The sequence below is a fragment of the Anolis sagrei genome, chromosome 4 (genome assembly GCF_037176765.1).
Source record: "Anolis sagrei isolate rAnoSag1 chromosome 4, rAnoSag1.mat, whole genome shotgun sequence".
NCBI lineage: Eukaryota > Metazoa > Chordata > Lepidosauria > Squamata > Dactyloidae > Anolis > Anolis sagrei.
In genome coordinates this window covers 249,093,289-249,111,052 of record NC_090024.1, presented here as the reverse complement: position 1 = coordinate 249,111,052, position 17,764 = coordinate 249,093,289, and the positions used below count along the sequence as shown (strand labels likewise).

The window sequence follows — 17,764 nt, the reverse complement described above, 5'->3', positions numbered from 1 at the left end:
TCACAACCTCAGGAGAGAATGCTTCTGGAACATGGCCATGCAGCCTGGAAAACTCACAGCACCCCACTGGCCCAGGTGCTTGACCTCTTTTTCATTCAGAGCAGCAGCTGCCTCGGCCAATGCGGACTCTGTTTCCAAATGAACTGAATTCCTCCTCTTTCTTTCCCGCAGGCTAGAATTGCTTTAGTCTTCAAGGTTTGGTTCCCCTTTGCTCTGATCTCCCTGGGATAATTCGCGTGGTCAGTCAGGTAAGGTGTAGAAGATCGTGGTCATGGCACGAAATGCTGCACCTGGAGTTACATCATAGAACTGGAAGAGACTTTGTGGGCCATCCAGTCCAACCCCATTCTGCCAAGAAGCATTCAAAGCACCCCGAAGAGATGGCCATCCAGCCTCTCTTTAAAAGCCTCCATAGAAGGAGCCTCCACCACATTCCCTCCGGGGCAGAGAGTTCCACTGATGAACACTGCTCTCTCTCACAGTCCGGAAGTTCTTCCTCACGTTCAGGTGGAATCTCCTTTCCTGTAGTCTGAAGCCACTGCTCCATTGCATCCTAGTCTCTCTCCAGGGCAGCAGAAAGGAAGCTTGCTCCCTCCTCTCTAGGACTTCCTCTCACATATTTATACATGGCCCTCAACGTGTCTCCTCTCAGCCTTCTCTTCTGCAGGCTAAACATGCCCAACTCATTAAGCCACTCCTCATAGGGCTTGTTCTCCAGGCCCTTGATCATTTTAGTCGCCCTCCTCTGGACACATTCCAGTTTAGAGTCAACATCTCCCTTCAATTGTGGGGCCCAGAATTGGACACAGTGTGATTTATTTATTTGCTTTATTTTTATACCGCATTTTTCAGCCTAAATCGGCGACTCAATGCGGTTTACAGTGCAATTTATATAACAATAACAATTAAATTAAAACACCATGTACACGACAGACAATACAAGACAACACAACATGGTCATCAACGCCTCAGTAAAATCAGATTCCGTTCTCATAATCCTTCTACCATTCCTTTGTTCATATATACCGTCTTCATGAGTTCAGTTGCCTGATTCCAGGTAAAGTGGTCTGAGAAAGGCAGAAGAGAGCATGGGGAGCAGGACTTCTTCCCTGGATCTAGAGACACTAGGCTCCTCTTGATGCAGGCCAACATCCCATTGGCTTTTCTTGCCACTGCATGACATTCCTGGCTCCTGTTCCCCTTCCTCCCCACGAGGACTCCAAGATCTTTTTCACACCTCAGGGATGAGTCCAGGATCACTCCCAAGCTGCGAACCTGCGCCTTCAGGGGGAGTGTGACCCCGTCCAACACAGGCTGTCACCCTATGCCCTGTTCGGCCTTGACCAGGAGGACCTCTGTCTTGTCTGGATTCAGTTTCAATTTGTTCGCCCTCATCCAGACCGTCACAGTGGCCAAGCACCCCGGTTCAGGACCTGGACAGTGCCCCCCAGGCCCATTCCGGCGAGGCGTCCCAGAAGGAGACCGTGGTCGATGGTATCGAAGGCCGCTGAGAGGTCCAGCAGAACCAACAGGGACACACTCCCCCTGTCCAGCTCCCGCCGTAGATCATCCAGTAAGGCGACCAAGGCTGTCTCAGTTCCATGTCCCGGTCTAAAGCCAGACTGTGCCGGATCCAGATAATCCGTGTCTTCCAAGAATACCTGGAGTTGTGCTTGGTTATAAAGCCATTGTTCTCCCAACCCTGCTCTATGCCTGTGAAACGAGGACTGTCTACAGACGTCACACTCAACTCCTGGAATGATTCCATCAGCGCTGCCTCAGAAAAATCCTGCGAATCTCTTGGGAAGAAGACAGGCGGGGAAATATCAGCGTGCTGGAAGAAGAAGCAGAGGCCGCCATCAGCTCCGCTGGGCTGAGGGCCACGTTGTCCAAATGCCCAAAGATCACCATTTCCCAAAGCAGTTCCCCTATTCCCAACTTAAGAATAGAAAACAGAATGTTGGTGGACAGGGAAAGAGATTGAAAGATGGGCCTAAAGCCACCCTTAAAAACTGTGTCATAGACACCGAGAGAGAACTGTGAAGCCCTGGTTCTTGAGTGCTCTAGCTGGAGGTCAGCTGTGACCAGCAGTGCTGCATGAATGGAGGGCAAAACGTGCTAAGAGGAAGGAGGCATGTTAAGCCAACCCTGACCAGGAAACCGATGCCCTCATTGTGGGAGAACATTCGGGTGAAGAACAGGGCTCCACAGTTACCTATGGACCCACCACCAGGACACTACACTTGGAGGGCCACCATCTTCGGATGCAAGTGATCACCAATGATAACTGTTTGGGAAACTGCAAAGTCTCATCATGCTGCAAGGAAAGGGCCGTCTGAATGGGCTAAGGGCAGATTGAATGTCCTCAGGGGTCCCTCCCAGGAAGAACTATTCCCTGCTTCAAGGAGGACTTGGTAACCCCAAGAAAGTGCCTCCTTGGCTCCTGAGCCTCGGCCCACCTTGCTTCAATGGAGAAGTCCCTTGAGGGAAACCTTGAGGGTGCTGCTTTCCAGTGTGGCCACTGGGTGGCAGCCAAGGGTCGCCAGGAGGCCCCCTGCCCTCTGCTCAAGCCCACCAGGTGGCGCTCCTGCCACGGCTATCAGGAGGAGAGAGGTCAAGTGCCCAGCCAGGTGGAGTGGCCCTTGGCAGGAGCTCTCTGGAATACAGTCAATGGGACATTGAGAAAAGGAAGAGGTCTTTCAGCCTCCATTTGGGAGGATTGCTGCACAAGTCTCTGCCAAGACCACAATCAAGGTCCCACAGCACAATGCAGAACAACTAGAAGAGGCCTGGGCCAACTTGGGCCCTCCCTCCCTCCCTCCCGCCAGGTGTTTTGGACTCCAACTCCCACCATTCCTCACAGTCAAATTTGGTCCAGATCCATTGTTGTTTGGGTTCACATTGCTCTCTGGATGTAGGTGAACTACAACTCCTATAAATCAAAGTCAACCCCCCCACCCCACCCCCAGACCTCTCCAGTATTTTGCATTGGCCATGCGGGTTCTGTGTGCCAAATTGGTCTCGGTCCGTTGTTGGTGGGGGTCAGGGGGCTCTGCCTCGATGCAGGGTGAACTGCAACTTCCATCCTGTTGAGTCAGTCCCCCAAACCCTCCAGTAAGTTCCTTTGCTGACCCATTCCGCTCTGTTAGCTGTGTACCATAGGAAAGTTTTATGGGAGAGGCAGTGGGCGGGGTCATGCAAATTCCACACCAATAGAGAGAGAGAGAGAGAGTAAAGAACACTGGGATGTCTGTGATGGAGGAAGATCAGAAAATCTAGGAAAGCTTTCACTTGGATGGTGGGCAGTATGGCATGAGTGGAGGACATTGGCAGGCTCTTGGACATGTTCATGGCGCTCCCTTTAACCTTCCAGGTCATTGGCAGGAGGGCCATTGGTGTCTCCTGGGTAATGGGAACTGCAGCTGTTTGTGGAGGAAGGAGCTTGTCTGTGCAAGTGGACACACCAGCCACACACACACACACTTTCACTTTTATTATGTGTATAGATATTTATTTATTTATTTATTTATTATTTTTCTTATTATTTATTTTTATTAATTTATATGTATTTGTTAATATGTATATGTATGTATAGATACAGATATGGTCAGTGGACTAATCAATAAACAGATGTATCTATTTAGATAGGGATAATAGGGATAATAGATTGCCATCGTCATAATATATCACCTCTTTCATAGAATCCTAGAGTTGGAAGAGACCTCCTGGGCCATCATCCAGTCCACCCCATTCTGCCAAGAAGCAGGAATATTGCATTCAAAGCACCCCCGACAGATGGCCATCCAGCCTCTGTTTAAAACAGTGGTTCTCAACCTGTGGGTCCCCAGGTGTTTTGGCCTACAACTCCCAGAAATCCCAGCCAGTTTACCAGCTGTTAGGATTTCTGGGAGCTGAAGGCCAAAAACATCTGGGGACCACAGATTGAGAACCACTGCTTTAAAAGCTTCCAAAGAAGGAGCCTCCACCACACTCCGGGGCAGAGAGTTCCACTGCTGAACGGCTCTCACAATCATAGAATCATAGAATCAAAGAGTGGGAAGAGACCTCATGGGCCATCCAGTCCAACCCCATTCTGCCAAGAAGCAGGAATATTGCATTCAAAGCACCCCTGACAGATGGCCATCCAGCCTCTGCTTAAAAGCTTCCAAAGAAGGAGCCTCCACCACACTCCGGGGCAGAGAGTTCCACTGCTGAACGGCTCTCACATAGAATCCTAGAATCCAAGAGTTGGAAGAGACCTCCTGGGCCATCATCCAGTCCAACCCCATTCTGCCAAGAAGCAGGAATATTGCTTTCAAATCACCCCTGACAGATGGCCATCCAGCCTCTGCTTAAAAGCCTCCAAAGAAGGAGCCTCCACCACACTCCCTCCGGGGCAGAGAGTTCCACTGCTGAACGGCTCTCACAGTCAGGAAGTTCTTCCTCATGTTCAAATGGAATCTCCTCTCTTGTAGTTTGAAGCCATTGTTCCATTGCGTCCTAGTCTCCAAGGAAGCAGAAAGGAAGCTTGCTCCCTCCTCCTCCCTGTGGCTTCCTCTCACATATTTATACATGGCTATCATAGCTCCTCTCAGCCTTCTCTTCTTCAGGCTAAACATGCCCAGTTCCTTAAGCCGCTCCTCATAGGGCTTGTTCTCCAGACCCTTGATCATTTGAGTCACCCTTTTCCTCTGGACACAGTATTCCATCTTAGAGTCAATATCTCTCTTGAATAGAGATTGGACACAATATTCCAGGTGTGGTCTAACCAAGGAGGAATAGAGCATGGGGAGCATGACTCCCCTAGATCTAGGCACTAGGCTCCTCTTGATGCAGGCCAAAATCCCATTGGTTTTTTTTGCTGCCACATCACATTCCTGGCTCATGTTTACCTTCCTCCCCACGAGGACTCCAAGATCTTCTTCACACGTCCTGCTCTCGAGCCAGGCCTCATTGTCCCCCATTCCGTATTTTTGCATTTCATTTTTTCTGCGTAAGTGGAGTCTCTTGCATTTAGGCAGAAAAAAATGAAATGCAAAAATACAGAATGGGGGACGACGCTTGGCTCAAGAGCAGTACCTATATAAGACTCTTGGTGACTCTGTTCCCATTCACCTATGCGCATCATAGAGATGCCCACATAGAATCGCAGAATCCTAGAGTTGGAAGAAACCTCAAAGACCATTCAGTCCAGTCCCACTCTGTCATAAAGGAAGACATAAACCAACCCCTCCCGACAGATGGCCATCCCATCACAGGCTAATCGTGAGCCAACAATGTGATGCAGCAGCTTAAAAGGCCAATACAATTCGAGGCTGCATCAATAGAAGTCCTTTTCTAGGGGGATAGTCAAACTGTGCCCCGTTACGTGGTTAAAATGTGCTGAATGGGGAGAGCACCAATCACATTTCACTGGTGAACAGGGTTTCCCAAAGGGATGCTTGTTTTCCTGGTGAGTGCATCCACCAGTGGACATGACGCACCCCCACTTCCTCATTCCTCCGACTACTGCTTCAAGGCCTTTCATTAGCTAATGAAGCATTATTAGTGCTGCTAATGACAAAGCTCTGGGTTTCGGTGTGGTTGTTGTTTGGAAAACCTCTCAGAGCTCTCCAAATGCTTTGGTTACATAAGAAGGTCCTCACCAGGTATTGCCATGAATGGAACTAACTAGGCTTCAGCCTGGAAATGGGAAGCCAAAGAGCATCTGCACTGTAGAAGGAATGCTGCCAGAGCTCTGTGCTATGGAATCCGGACAGTTGTAGTTACGTAAGGTGTTTAGCCTTCTCTGGAAAAGAATTTAGACTAGGCCTGGGTCATATTCAACCCTCCTGGTGTTTTGGACTCCAACTCCCACAATTCCTGGCCTCAGGCCTGAGGCCCTTTCCTTTTCCCCCTCAGCCGCTTCTGGGGCAGAGAGAGAGAGAGAATTCCACTGCTGAACACTAGGGCTGGGCAACCACGGAAAAATTTGTTTCTAAACTCGATTCGTTTTTTGGGGGTTTTTGCGTTTCGATTTTTAAAAGAATTCCGAATTTTTTCTTTAAAAAAGTTTGATATTTACGAAATTTTGGAAATTACGAAACAATTTCGAAACAATAACAAATCGATTCGTTAATGGCGGACGCGACCGCGCAATACGCTAAAAACCCTCCAAATGGGACAGGGGGAACTTCTGAAGCTTCCCTCTCCCTCTGTGGTTGACTGTTGGTGTGATATTTATAAAAAAATTTCACTGATTAAACAAACAACAACTATAAAACTTGCCCCAGACATGCGGAAATAATAACGAAACGATTTCAAAACGAATACGAAACAAATACGAAACAATTACGAAACGAATTAAAAAATTCGTTTCGATTTTTGGTTGCTCCTGAATGGTTCGTTATCGCTTCGTTATAAAAAAAAATAATGAATTTTTAACAAATTACGAAATTAACGAACGAAACCGCCCAGCCCTACTGAACAGCTCTCTCTCTCTCACACACAGTCAGGAAGCTCTTCCTCATCTTCAGGTGGAATCTCCTTCCCTTCCTGCAGTTTGAAGCCACAGCTCCATTGCGTCCTAGTCTCTCTCCTGGGCAGCAGAAAGGAAGCCTGCTCCCTCCTCCCTGTGACTTCCCTGGTCTCACCTCTTGATCCCTGGCTGGCCCTCACCCTGTCTCTTCGCAGCCTCCTCTGTCCTCATAGGGTGTGTTCTTCAGACCCTTTGCTTCACCCTCTTCCTCTGGACACGCATTCCAGCTGAGAGTCAACATCTCCCTTCAGTTGCCCAGAATTGGACACAGTGGGATTCCAGGTTAAGTGGGCTGACCAAGGCAGAATAGAGCATGGGGGGCATGACCTCCCTGGATCTAGGCTTGAGGCTCCTCTTAATGCAGGGGGAAATCCCATTGGCTGCTGGATGACATTCCTGGCTTGTGTTCCCCTTCCTCCCCACGAGGAGAACTCCAAGGTATTTCCCACACGTCCTGCTGTCCAGCCAGGCCTCATCGTCCCCCATTCTGTCTCTTTGCCTTTCCTTTTTTCTGCCCAAGTGGAGTCTCTTGCCTTTGTCTCTGTTGGACTTCATTGTCTTAGTTTTGCAGTGACAAAGGCAAGGTACTCCACTTGGACAGGGTGTGTTTGTGCCCGACTGGGAACGGGCCCCTCACCTCTCCCTCTCCTGTCCCACCCACAGCCACGGTCTCTTTCCTCTGAGGCATCAGCAAGTCTCCTCCTGAGCTTTTCCTGTTTGGGACAGAAGAACAGAAGGCTGGATTGTTTGGCTCAGGGCAGGAGGCGCCTCTTGCCGCATCTCCAGGAAACGCTCTTCCTCCTTCATCTCCTCCTCCTTCTTCTTCCCTGGATGTGGTGAAGGAGCACCTTGGAAGCCCCTGAGCAGCAGGGGTGCAGGGGGGCCCTGAAGGGGACCGTGGCCCCAGGAGCCCCAAGGAGTCCTCCCTGGCTCATTGGGAAGGAGGGATGGGGCTCCTTCTGCCAAACCTGGGCTGAGAAAGGAGGAGCTGCTGCAGCCGTCCAGGTAGGTCGCGTGGGCCGCACCCTGGGAGGAATGTAAAGCCTCTCCTGCGGTTGAGTTCCAGCTTTTCCAGGCTGCGTTCCAGGAGCATCATGACACCCTGGGGGCAATGGCTGCTTGTGGGGCTCTTCATGCTCGGAGAGGGGGGCCAGGCCTCGGAATATGGAGAAGAGAGGAAAGGTGAGTCTGCTTGGAGGCAGAGGTGGTCCGTTGAGCAGCCGGAGGGCTGGATGACCTGGAGGGAAGTCCTGGCGCCTTTGTCTTCTGCTTTGGGCAGACCTCTTCCCCTGGAATCACCCTGCGTCCACTTCTGGGCACCAAAGTTCAAAAGAGACATTGACTCTTAAGTTGGAAGGAGTCCAGAGGAAGAGGGAGACTAGAAGGATCAAAGGTCTGGAAACCATGAATAATCCCTCTGAGGAGCATCTTAAAGAATTGAGAAGGCTGAGAGGAGACATGAGAGGAGCCGTGGAGAAATATGTGAAAGGCTCCCTAAGGGAAAGGGCTCAGGATTGTTTTCTGCTGCCCTGGAGACTGGGACTCAATGGAGACATTGGTTCCTGGAGAGGAGATTCCATTGAACATTAGGAAGAACTTCCTGGCTGTAAGAAGAGCTTTTCAGCAGTGGAACTCCCTGCCTCGGTGTCTGGTGGATGCTCCCTCCTTGGGAGCTTTTCAACAGAGGCTGGATGGCCAACTCCCATGGCTGGAATCACTGGGTTGTTGTAGGTTTTTCTGGGCTCTATGGCCATGTTCTAGAGGCATTTTCTCCTGACGTTTCGCCTGCACCTATGACAAGCATCCTCAGAGGTAGTGAGGTCTGTTGGAACTAGGAAAAAGGGTTTATATATCTGTGGAAAGACCAGGGTGGGACAAAGGACTCTTGTCTGCTATATAAACCCATTTTCCCACTTCCAAACAGACCTCCCTACCTCTGAGGATGCTTGCCATAGATGCAGGCGAAATGTCAGGAGAGAATGCCTCTAGAACATGGCCATATAGCCCGGAAAAACCTACAACAACCCAGTGATTCCGGCCATGAAAGTGTTCGACAATACTAGGTTTGAATGTTTCAACTGACCACCTTGATTAGCATTTGATGGCTTGGAAGTGCCTGGGGGGAATCTTTTGTTGAGAGTGATTTGATGAGAGTGACTGGAGAGCATCTTGTGAGAGCACTTTAGTCATGTATTCATGCATGGGAGAAGGGGGCAGACTAGATGACCCCTGGGGACCCCTCCAATTCGGTGAAGTCTGATATGGGAGGGAAGCCAAGCGGTTAGAAAGGGACCCTGGGGCCATTTGGGCCAGAGCGCACATGAGAGTTCATGGTCAGGGTTATTGCTGGGCTTTTGCCTTTCTTTTTGTGGTAGTCTTCCAAATTGGTTTGAAAAGATCCATCCACATTCAGGCTGTGAAGGTACGACAGGGTGACTCAACAATCTGCATCTCCCAGGATGGCATAGCATTGAGCGATGGAGGTTGAAGTGCCACCAGACTGGACCACCTCTGCAGTGTAGACGCGTGCGCCCCCCACCCCATCCCACCCCACCCCACCCCCCGCTGACCCGGTTTCTGTTGCCTTGCAGGGAAGGCCGGCTTCTGCGTGGCGTCCCCCAACGGGCTGTACAGCCCCCCCTGCAAAGTGTCCTGCGAGGGAGACACGGAGTGCCCCGGGGAAGAGAAGTGCTGCCAGTACGCCTGCAACTACCAATGCGTGCCGCCCTGCGGAGGTACTATTTGGGGAAATGCACATCTCCATCGCCTTTTGGGAAAGGGCTGCTCAAAGCCTTTTGGGGAAAGCAGGAATCTCCCCGAGAAGAATTCAAAACTCGCTTGAGTCAACCTTCTCCTTAGTGGTAAATAATATATCCACTAGTACTATCCATGCAAGGCAATTAGGTTCCTCGGCTGTTAGACTGAGATCCTAGGTATCTCTTTGAAGATATGTCAATGCACAAACACACACACCACACCTTTATAGCAGAATTTCAGAAGTGTTGTTTACTAGAGCTGGGCGATTTCGTTTCGTTAATTCGTAATTCGTTAATAATTCGTTAATTTTTTTAATTACAAAACGATAACGAACCATTCTGGAGCAATTTTTTTAAAAAATGAATTTTTAAACACGTTTTGTAAATGCTTCGTATTTCGTTATTGTATTCGTTTCGTTATTGTTCTGAGGTCGTTTCGTTATTATTTCCGCATGTCTGGGGCAAGTTTTTTGTTTAATTAGTGAAAATAATTTATAATATCACACCAACAGTCAACAACAGAGGGAGAGGGAAGCTTCAGAAGTTTTTGGAGGTTTTTTAGCGTATTTCGCGGTCGCGTCCGCCATTAACGAATCGATTCGTTATTGTTTCGGAAATCGATTCGTTAATGTTTTGTAATTTTTTTTCACATTTACGAAATTTCGTAAATATCGAACTTTTTAAAAGGAAAATTTTGTAATTATTTTAAATAACGAAACGCAAAAACCCCCAAAAAACGAATCGATTTTAGAAACAAAATTTTCTGTTGTTACCCAGGCCTATTGTTTACAATTGCCATGTAAACAACTTACTGTATATACTCAAGTATAAGCCTAGTTTTTCAGACCCTTTTTAAAGCTGAAAATTCTCCCCTCAGCTTATACTCGAGTCAAGGTTATTTATTATTTTATTCTGTTATTAGTATTATTTTTATTTCATTTATTATTTTACTTTCTTTATTATTATTATTACAGTTACAGTATTTTACCCTATGATGATTATGATTATTACATTTATTATACTTTATTATTATTGCATTTATAATTTTATCTATTATTACATTTAGTGTTTTACTCTATTATTAGTGTTATTATTGCATTTCCATTATTTTACATTATTATTATTATTATTATTATTACATTTATTATTTTACTCTCTTTATTATTGTTGGAAGGATATGTAAATACATTTACATTGAAGAAGGTTAGAATAATGATTTAATCAGAGCTGGGCAGTCTTATCTCAAATTACAATTTTATGTAAATATTCAACACTATTTCACCTCCTGATGCCTCAATTAATGTAATTTTATTGGTATCTATTTTTATTTTGAAATTTACCAGTAGCGGCTTCATTTCTCACCCTCGGCTTATACTCGAGTCAATATATTTCCCCAGTTTTCTGTGGTAAATTAAATTAGGTGCCTCGGCTTATATTCGGGTCGGCTTATACTTGAGTATATACGGTAGTTTAAATCATGCCCAAAATAAAGTAGTCTTCATTAAAATAACAGAGTTGTTTTACTCACAAACTTCATGTATTCAGCATACAGGAACATTGCATATCAGTCTAGTTACAGATAGGATTTGAAGTGAGAGCCGTTCAGCAGTGGAACTCTCTGCCCCGGAGTGTGGTGGAGGCTCCTTCTTTGGAAGCTTTTAAGCAGAGGCTGGATGGCCATTTGTCAGGGGTGTTTTGAATGCAATATGCCTGCTTCTTGGCAGAATGGGGTTGGACTGGATGGCCCAGGAGGTCTCTTCCAACTCTTTGATTCTAAGTAGTTTCTCTGTGCAGATAAGATAGGGCAGCTTTCTTAGAACATACAGTCCAAAATCTAAAGCATCTCTCTGTTCCAAAAGTCTAATAGAGTCTCTGTCCTATAAAGCCTTCCATTTCTAAATTGGAGTCTGAGTCCTGAACAGTCCCAGATCTGATCACATGGTCTGCAGCCCCACCCACAACATAGTTAAGGAAAGCTGCAAACCAATACACACATATACAATACAGTAAGCAATTACATATATAACAAATAACTAGTATAGAAGGCTTGAAGAAGGTGGCTATTTCCAACAAGGTAGAGATGACTCCACGCTCTCGCTCACTTGCTCGTTTTGTGGGCAATTAGTGAGTGCAAGAGTGATTAGAATGTGGAAGGGTGGGGGCTTGTTTTGTGATTCTACCTATATAATGTGATTGGGGTGGCATCTAATTTCGTTGTACGATGTATAATGACCACAAAGTTATTCTATTCTATTATTCTATCCAATGCCAAGAAGGCGTGGGGTGGATGCTGAGGGGAGGATGCAGGAGGTATGGGATAATGGATTTGAATGGCAGGAAAAGCGCTTCCATCCCGACATTACGAACCGTTTCCTGGCAGTTACTGCTTTTCAGAATATGCCACAACCTTGGCGCCCAGGGAGCCCCTTCTCTGGACGTTTTCAAGCAGAGGTTAGATGTCCATCTGTCAGGAGGGCTTGGGTTGTGCTTTTCCTTCATGACAGAATGGGTTTGGCCTGGATGGCCCTTGTGATCTCTTCCAACTCCAGGAACTTGTGATTCTATAACACAGGCATGGGCAAACTTGGGGCCTCCAGTTGTTTTGGACTCCAACTCCCACAATTCCTAACAGCCGGTAGGCTGTTAGGAATTGTGGGAGTTGGAGTCCAAAACAACTGGAGGCCCCAAGTTTGCTCATGCCCAGAATAGATACACCCTGAGGTGAGGTTTACAATTGAAACAATCCAATTCAGGATGCATCCACACTGTAGAAGGAATGCAGTTTGGGATCATCATAATTCACTTCATGGCACAATGTCATGGGATCCCGGGAGTTCTAGTTTTATAATATCTTCAGCCTTTCCTAATCAAAAGTACTGGTGCCCCACCAAACTACAGCTCCCAGGTTTCTGTAGCATGGAGCCATGGCTGTTGAAGTGGTGCTGAACTGCATACATTCAGTAGATGCAGTTTGACACCACTTTGGCCGTAGAGTAGTCAGCTCCAGTTGCCCTTGGCGGGAGCCATGAGCCCAGGGTGTGTATTGTGACGAAATGAAAATCATGCGTAGTTCACGTTTGATCAGCCCACACGCTGCCTGGACAGAGAAGGAAAATATGTCACGTGCAGATGAACAGTAAAAAAAAGCACCGGGATTGTGGTGCAGCTGGCTGAGTGTCGGCTGCATTAAGGTCACTCTGACCAAAAGGTCATGAGTTCGAAGCCAGCCCGGGTTGGAGTGGGTTTCCAACCAATTCTGTGTAGCCTGTTGTCGACCTTTGCAACCCGAAAGACAGTTGCACCTGTCAAGTAGGAAAATTAGGTACCACCTTAAAAAGTGTGGGGAGGCTAAATTAACTGATTTATGAGGCCATAAAGAAGACTCCAGCAAAGCATTCCAGCGGGGAAGCATGCGGGGAATGTGGAAGAGCTTCATCAGTGTCGCAGATGGACAAGGAAAGCGACCGCTCCCCTGGTGGCCAGAAAAAGTTAAATAGCCTCTGTGTGTGTCTGTATATGTTGTATGTCAAAATTGGCATTGAATGTTTGCCATATATGTGTACACTGTAATCCGCCCTGAGTCCCCTGCTATGGGGTGAGGAGAAGGGCGGAATAGAAAAGCTGTAAATAAATAAATAAAAACAAGTAGTTTACTCATCATAGTTCAGAACAATATATTTACAATCACGTGATCAGTTGCATCAATTCACATAATGTCCTTTTATGAGAGACTAGCCATCCCTTGCCACGCATTGCTGTGGCTCAGTCTGTGTATATGTGTGTGTTTGTGTATATAAAAGTGGTTTTGCATTGTAATGGATTATTTTGTTTTTTGGCTTTTTAAGTCACCTTTGATGTGTTTTTCCATGTTTTTATGAGTGATGGTCACTTGGCCTGATAGATGTGTTGTGTCCAAATTTGGTGTCAATTTGTCCAGTGGTTTTTGAGTTATGTTAATCCCACAAACGAACATTGCATTTTTATTTATATAGATTTACAATGGTCAAACTCCTTCAGCAGCTCATGAAGCAAGAGCACACTCCATCCTTTGTCCATACTTTGTCTCTCTCTGCTTCCTTCTGCTGCACTCTGTGCTTCTGTCTTCACCCGCATAGCTCAAGCCTGATGTTCTGTCACATGCTGGGCCTGTAAATAATTGTCTTTAAAACAGGACGTGTAACCTTTGCCCAGCGGGAAGCCAGGGGCCCAAGGAGAAGTTCTCAGAGGTTTCCACCACAAACAGTCTTTAGATGGCTTGAGAAGTACAACAAAGTCTTTTATTGAGGAACAATCAAACATAAACTTTTCTTGTCGTCAGTAAAGTTAAGCAAATGATTCCAAGCTTTTAGGCAACTGGTGAATTCCTAATCTTGCCCACGAAGGACAGGCAACTGTCCTCAATAACTTCTTCTTTAAAGGAAAATCCCCTTTTTAACTTCTCCCAGGCTGACTGTAATCTAACCTCACTGATGTGGGCTCCGCTACCGGGTCGAACTGCATCTCGAACGCCAAGTGGACCTACCAGCAAGGCAGTAGATGTTCTCCAGCTGGAGTTCTTTAGTCTTTAGGGCTGTTTTCCTGGAGATTCTTAAAGCTGTGGAAATGCTTCCCTGGGAATTCTTAAAGGTTGAAGTTTTTGTACAGAGGAAGTTTACACACATCCTGTACATAGCTTTCCTTGCTGAGACTAACTAAAAAATGGCTCCCTTCCCTTTCCAATTGCCCTGAGCAAGGGGTGGGACCAAACTCAACGATGATGGGCAGGTGGCTTGCCCTATAACTGCAACCAAAAGAAGCCACCTATCTGCAGAGTCCCTGAAACTTAGGACTGCAAAGAAACATTCAATGCAAAGCAAACAAAATTTGAGCTCCTGGTACAGCTGTACCAGAACACCTGAACAAAAATGTAACAGTATCCAAAAGTCCCAGGCTCAGCTAGCTCCCTGGACATATCCTCACCAATCAGCTTTGTGCAACTCATTTTACAGCTGACACACACATTAACTGATTTCTTACGTGCTCCAGTATGGTTGAATCCCTCTCCTGCTGTTCCTAATGAAAAGACCCTTGCTCCGCTTTCTCTTCCGGGTGCAGAGAAGTCCGGCCACTGCCCTCCGCCGCTGACCAAGAAGCTCAATAGCCCCGCGATGTGTGGGACACTGTGCACAGAGGACAAGGGCTGCCCCGGCAAGGAGAAGTGCTGCGAGACCAGCTGTGGGCGCGTCTGCATGGCCCCCCTGGAAGGTAATGGGGATGAGGACTCTGGTTGGGGGAGGTGGCGATAGGGCAGGCATGGGCCAACTTGGGCCCTCCCTCCAGGTGTTTTGGACTCCAACTCCCACCATTCCCAACAGCCTCAGGCCCCTTCCTTTTCCCCCTCAGCCGCTTAAGCGGCTGAGGGGGAAAAGGAAAGGGCCTGAGGCTGTTGGGAATGGTGGGAGTTGGAGTCCAAAACACCAGGAGGGCCAAAGTTTGCACTAGGAATCTTCCCTCAGAGATTAGTGTCTCACCAATTGGGTGCGCAAGCCAAGCCGGGTGCTCTCATTGCATTTCCTCTTTCTGACTTCCAGAGAAACCGGGCAAGTGTCCCAAGCAGCAGTGGGTGAAGAAGTTGCCGGAGGAGCCGTGTTTCGACACTTGCCTCCAGGACCAGCAGTGCCCCGGGGAGACCAAGTGCTGCTTCACCGGGTGCGCCATGAACTGCGCCAAGGCCCAGCAAGGTAAGGCTATGATGAGGCCGGGAGGTTTCCCCTCATGCGCAGTAGGAAAGGATACTGGGAATCATGGAATCCTAGAATCCTAGAGTTGGAAGAGACCTCCTGGGCCATCATCCAGTCCAACCCCATTCTGCCAAGAAGCAGGAATATTGCATTCAAATCACCCCCGACAGATGGCCATCCAGCCTCTGTTTCAAAGCTTCCAAAGAAGGAGCCTCCACCACACTCCCTCGGGGGCAGAGAGTTCCACTGCTGAACGGCTCTCCCAGGAGCTATCCAAGGTCCTCAATCAATGAGACAGCTAGCCTTCAGGACCTTGGATAGCTCCTTTAAAACCTGGAGTACATTAAAGCCTGGAATAGATTCAACTTATAGAATCATAGAATCCTAGATTTGGAAGAGACCTCCTGGGCCATCATCCAGCCCAACCCCATTCTGCCAAGAAGCAGGAATATTGCATTCAAATCACCCCCGACAGATGGCCATCCAGCCTCTGTTTAAAAGCTTCCCAAGAAGGAGCCTCTACCATGCTCCGGGGCAGAGAGTTCCACTGCTGAATGGCTCTCACAGTCAGGAAGTTCTTCCTCATGTTCACATGGAATCTCCTCTCTTGTAGTTTGAAGCCATTGCTCCATTGCGTCCTAGTCTCCAGGGAAGCAGAAAACAAGCTTGCTCCCTCCTCCTCCCTGTGGCTTCCTCTCACATATTTATACATGGCTATCATATCTCCTCTCAGCCTTCTCTTCTTCAGGCTAAACAGGCCCAGCTCCTTAAGCCGCTCCTCATAGGGCTTGTTCTCCAGACCCTTGATCTGCTCCCTCCTCCCTGTGGCTTCCTCTCACATATTTATACATGGCCCTCATCATGTCTCCTCTCAGCCTTCTCTTCTTCAGGCTAAACATGCCCAGATCCTTAAGCCGCTCCTCATAGGGCTTGTTCTCCAGACCCTTGATCATTTTAGTCGCCCTCCTCTGGACACATTCCAGCTTGTCAATCTCTCTCTTGAATTGTGGTGCCCAGAATTGGACACAATATTCCAGGTAAAGTGGTCAAACCAAAGCGGAATAGAGCATGGGGAGCATGACTTCCCTAGATCTAGACACTAGGCTCCTATTGATGCAGGTCAAAATCCCATTGGCTTTTTTTTGCCACCGCATTACATTGTTGGCTCATGTCTAACTTGTTGTCCATGAGAATTCCAAGGTCTTTCCCCCACATCCTACTCTCAAGCCATGCGCCCGCCCCCCCCCCCCCCCATTCTGTCTCTTTGCATTTTGTTTTTTCTGCCTAAGTGGAGCATCTTGCATTTGTCCCCGTTGAACTTCATTGTGTGAGTTGCCTGACCAAAGGCTTGCTTTTCTCTTCCAGATGTTTCCACTCAGACTGACTTGCAGTGATGGGCTCCACTGGGTCCAGCCAATGGACTTGGAGGTTCATCACCTGGATTTGGAGGCTCATCACTGGGTCCGGCCAATGGATTTGGAGGTTCATCACCTGGTTCATCACCTGGAGAGCAGCGTGGCCGTTCTGCAAAAGGGACTCTGGGGTCAATTCTTATTATTACTATTATGATGTTTGTTTATACCAGGCTTTTTCTCTCCCTGGAGCCAAGCAGGGGGGCCAAGCAAGGGGCACCCGCATCCCAGGCCCTCTCCACTCAGGAAATAAGCTCACTTTGGGCCGGGAATGCTCTATTTAATCAAACAGAAGCAAGAGTTGAGTATCTGTGTCTTGGTTATTGTCAAGGCTTCCAAGCATCACAACCATCATTTACAGGTAGCACAATTTGAATTATTTGCACACGATCTTCCCATTAGTCAAAATGCAACATGCATTTCACTGTCCCCAGTCTTTCCCTTTATTGGCCAGGTCACCAAAACGTCTTTGGATCCCGCTCTCTCTTGGCTTTTGCATGAGCGAAACCTCGAGTCCCTCTCTTCGAGGAGAAGCCCATCCCTCCGCCCAAAGAAGAGAAGCCCGCATCCCAGGCTCATGAGGTTTGGCTGCCTCCGGTCATATTCTATTCAGCAGCTGCAAACAGTATGCAAATAGTTCTATTTGCATACAGGAACATTAAAGTATGATTTATAATGTATGATCATAATATAGGGAAATAGAACTTTAAAATTATACATTGTATTGTTTTGAGCAGAGTTAGTCACTCTGAGTCTCTTAGGAGAGGAAACAACAACAACTGGAGTTGTCTTATAGTACAGTGGAATGCAGAATGCAATCTTGGACACACAATATATTATTATTGTTGTTGTTGTTGTTGTTATTCTGACACAGAAGTACAGTATGTCACAGCAAACAAGATCTATATTATTATTATTATTATTATTATTATTATTACAACAACAGCAGCAGCAACAAAAACAACAACACTTTCATCTAATCACCTCTCAACAAAAGATTGCTCCAGGCACTGCCAGGCCAACAAATGCTAATCAAGGTGGTCAGTTTAAACCTTCACACCTAGCTCCAGCAGACAAGAGTCCTTTGTCCCACCCTGGTCATCATTCCACAGATATATAAACCCATTTTCCTAGTTCCAACAGACCTCACTACTTCTGAGGATGCTTGCCATAGATGCAGGCGAAATGTCAGGAGAGAATGCCTCTAGAACATGGCCATATAGCCCAGAAAAACCTACAACAACCTATAGAGGAAACAAACAAGGATATCTAATCACCTCTCAACAAAAGTTTGCTTCAGGCACTGTCAGGCCATTATATGCTAATCAAGGTGGTCAGTTGAAACATTCACCCATAGCT

General features: G+C 47.3%; 1 protein-coding gene across 1 annotated transcript in view; it reads left to right on the top strand.

Annotated features, from left to right (window-relative positions):
• Nucleotides 1-17,026, top strand: part of LOC132772929 (whey acidic protein-like) — a 36,837-nt gene extending 19,811 nt beyond the window's left edge. The window contains exons 3-6 of the mRNA XM_067468346.1: nt 9,109-9,252; nt 14,368-14,517; nt 14,844-14,993; nt 16,359-17,026. Of these exons, the coding sequence (XP_067324447.1) occupies nt 9,109-9,252; nt 14,368-14,517; nt 14,844-14,993; nt 16,359-16,387 (473 nt within the window). The 3' untranslated portion in view covers nt 16,388-17,026. The remainder of the gene's footprint in view (nt 1-9,108; nt 9,253-14,367; nt 14,518-14,843; nt 14,994-16,358) is intronic.
• The last annotated feature ends 738 nt before the right edge of the window (nt 17,027-17,764 follow it).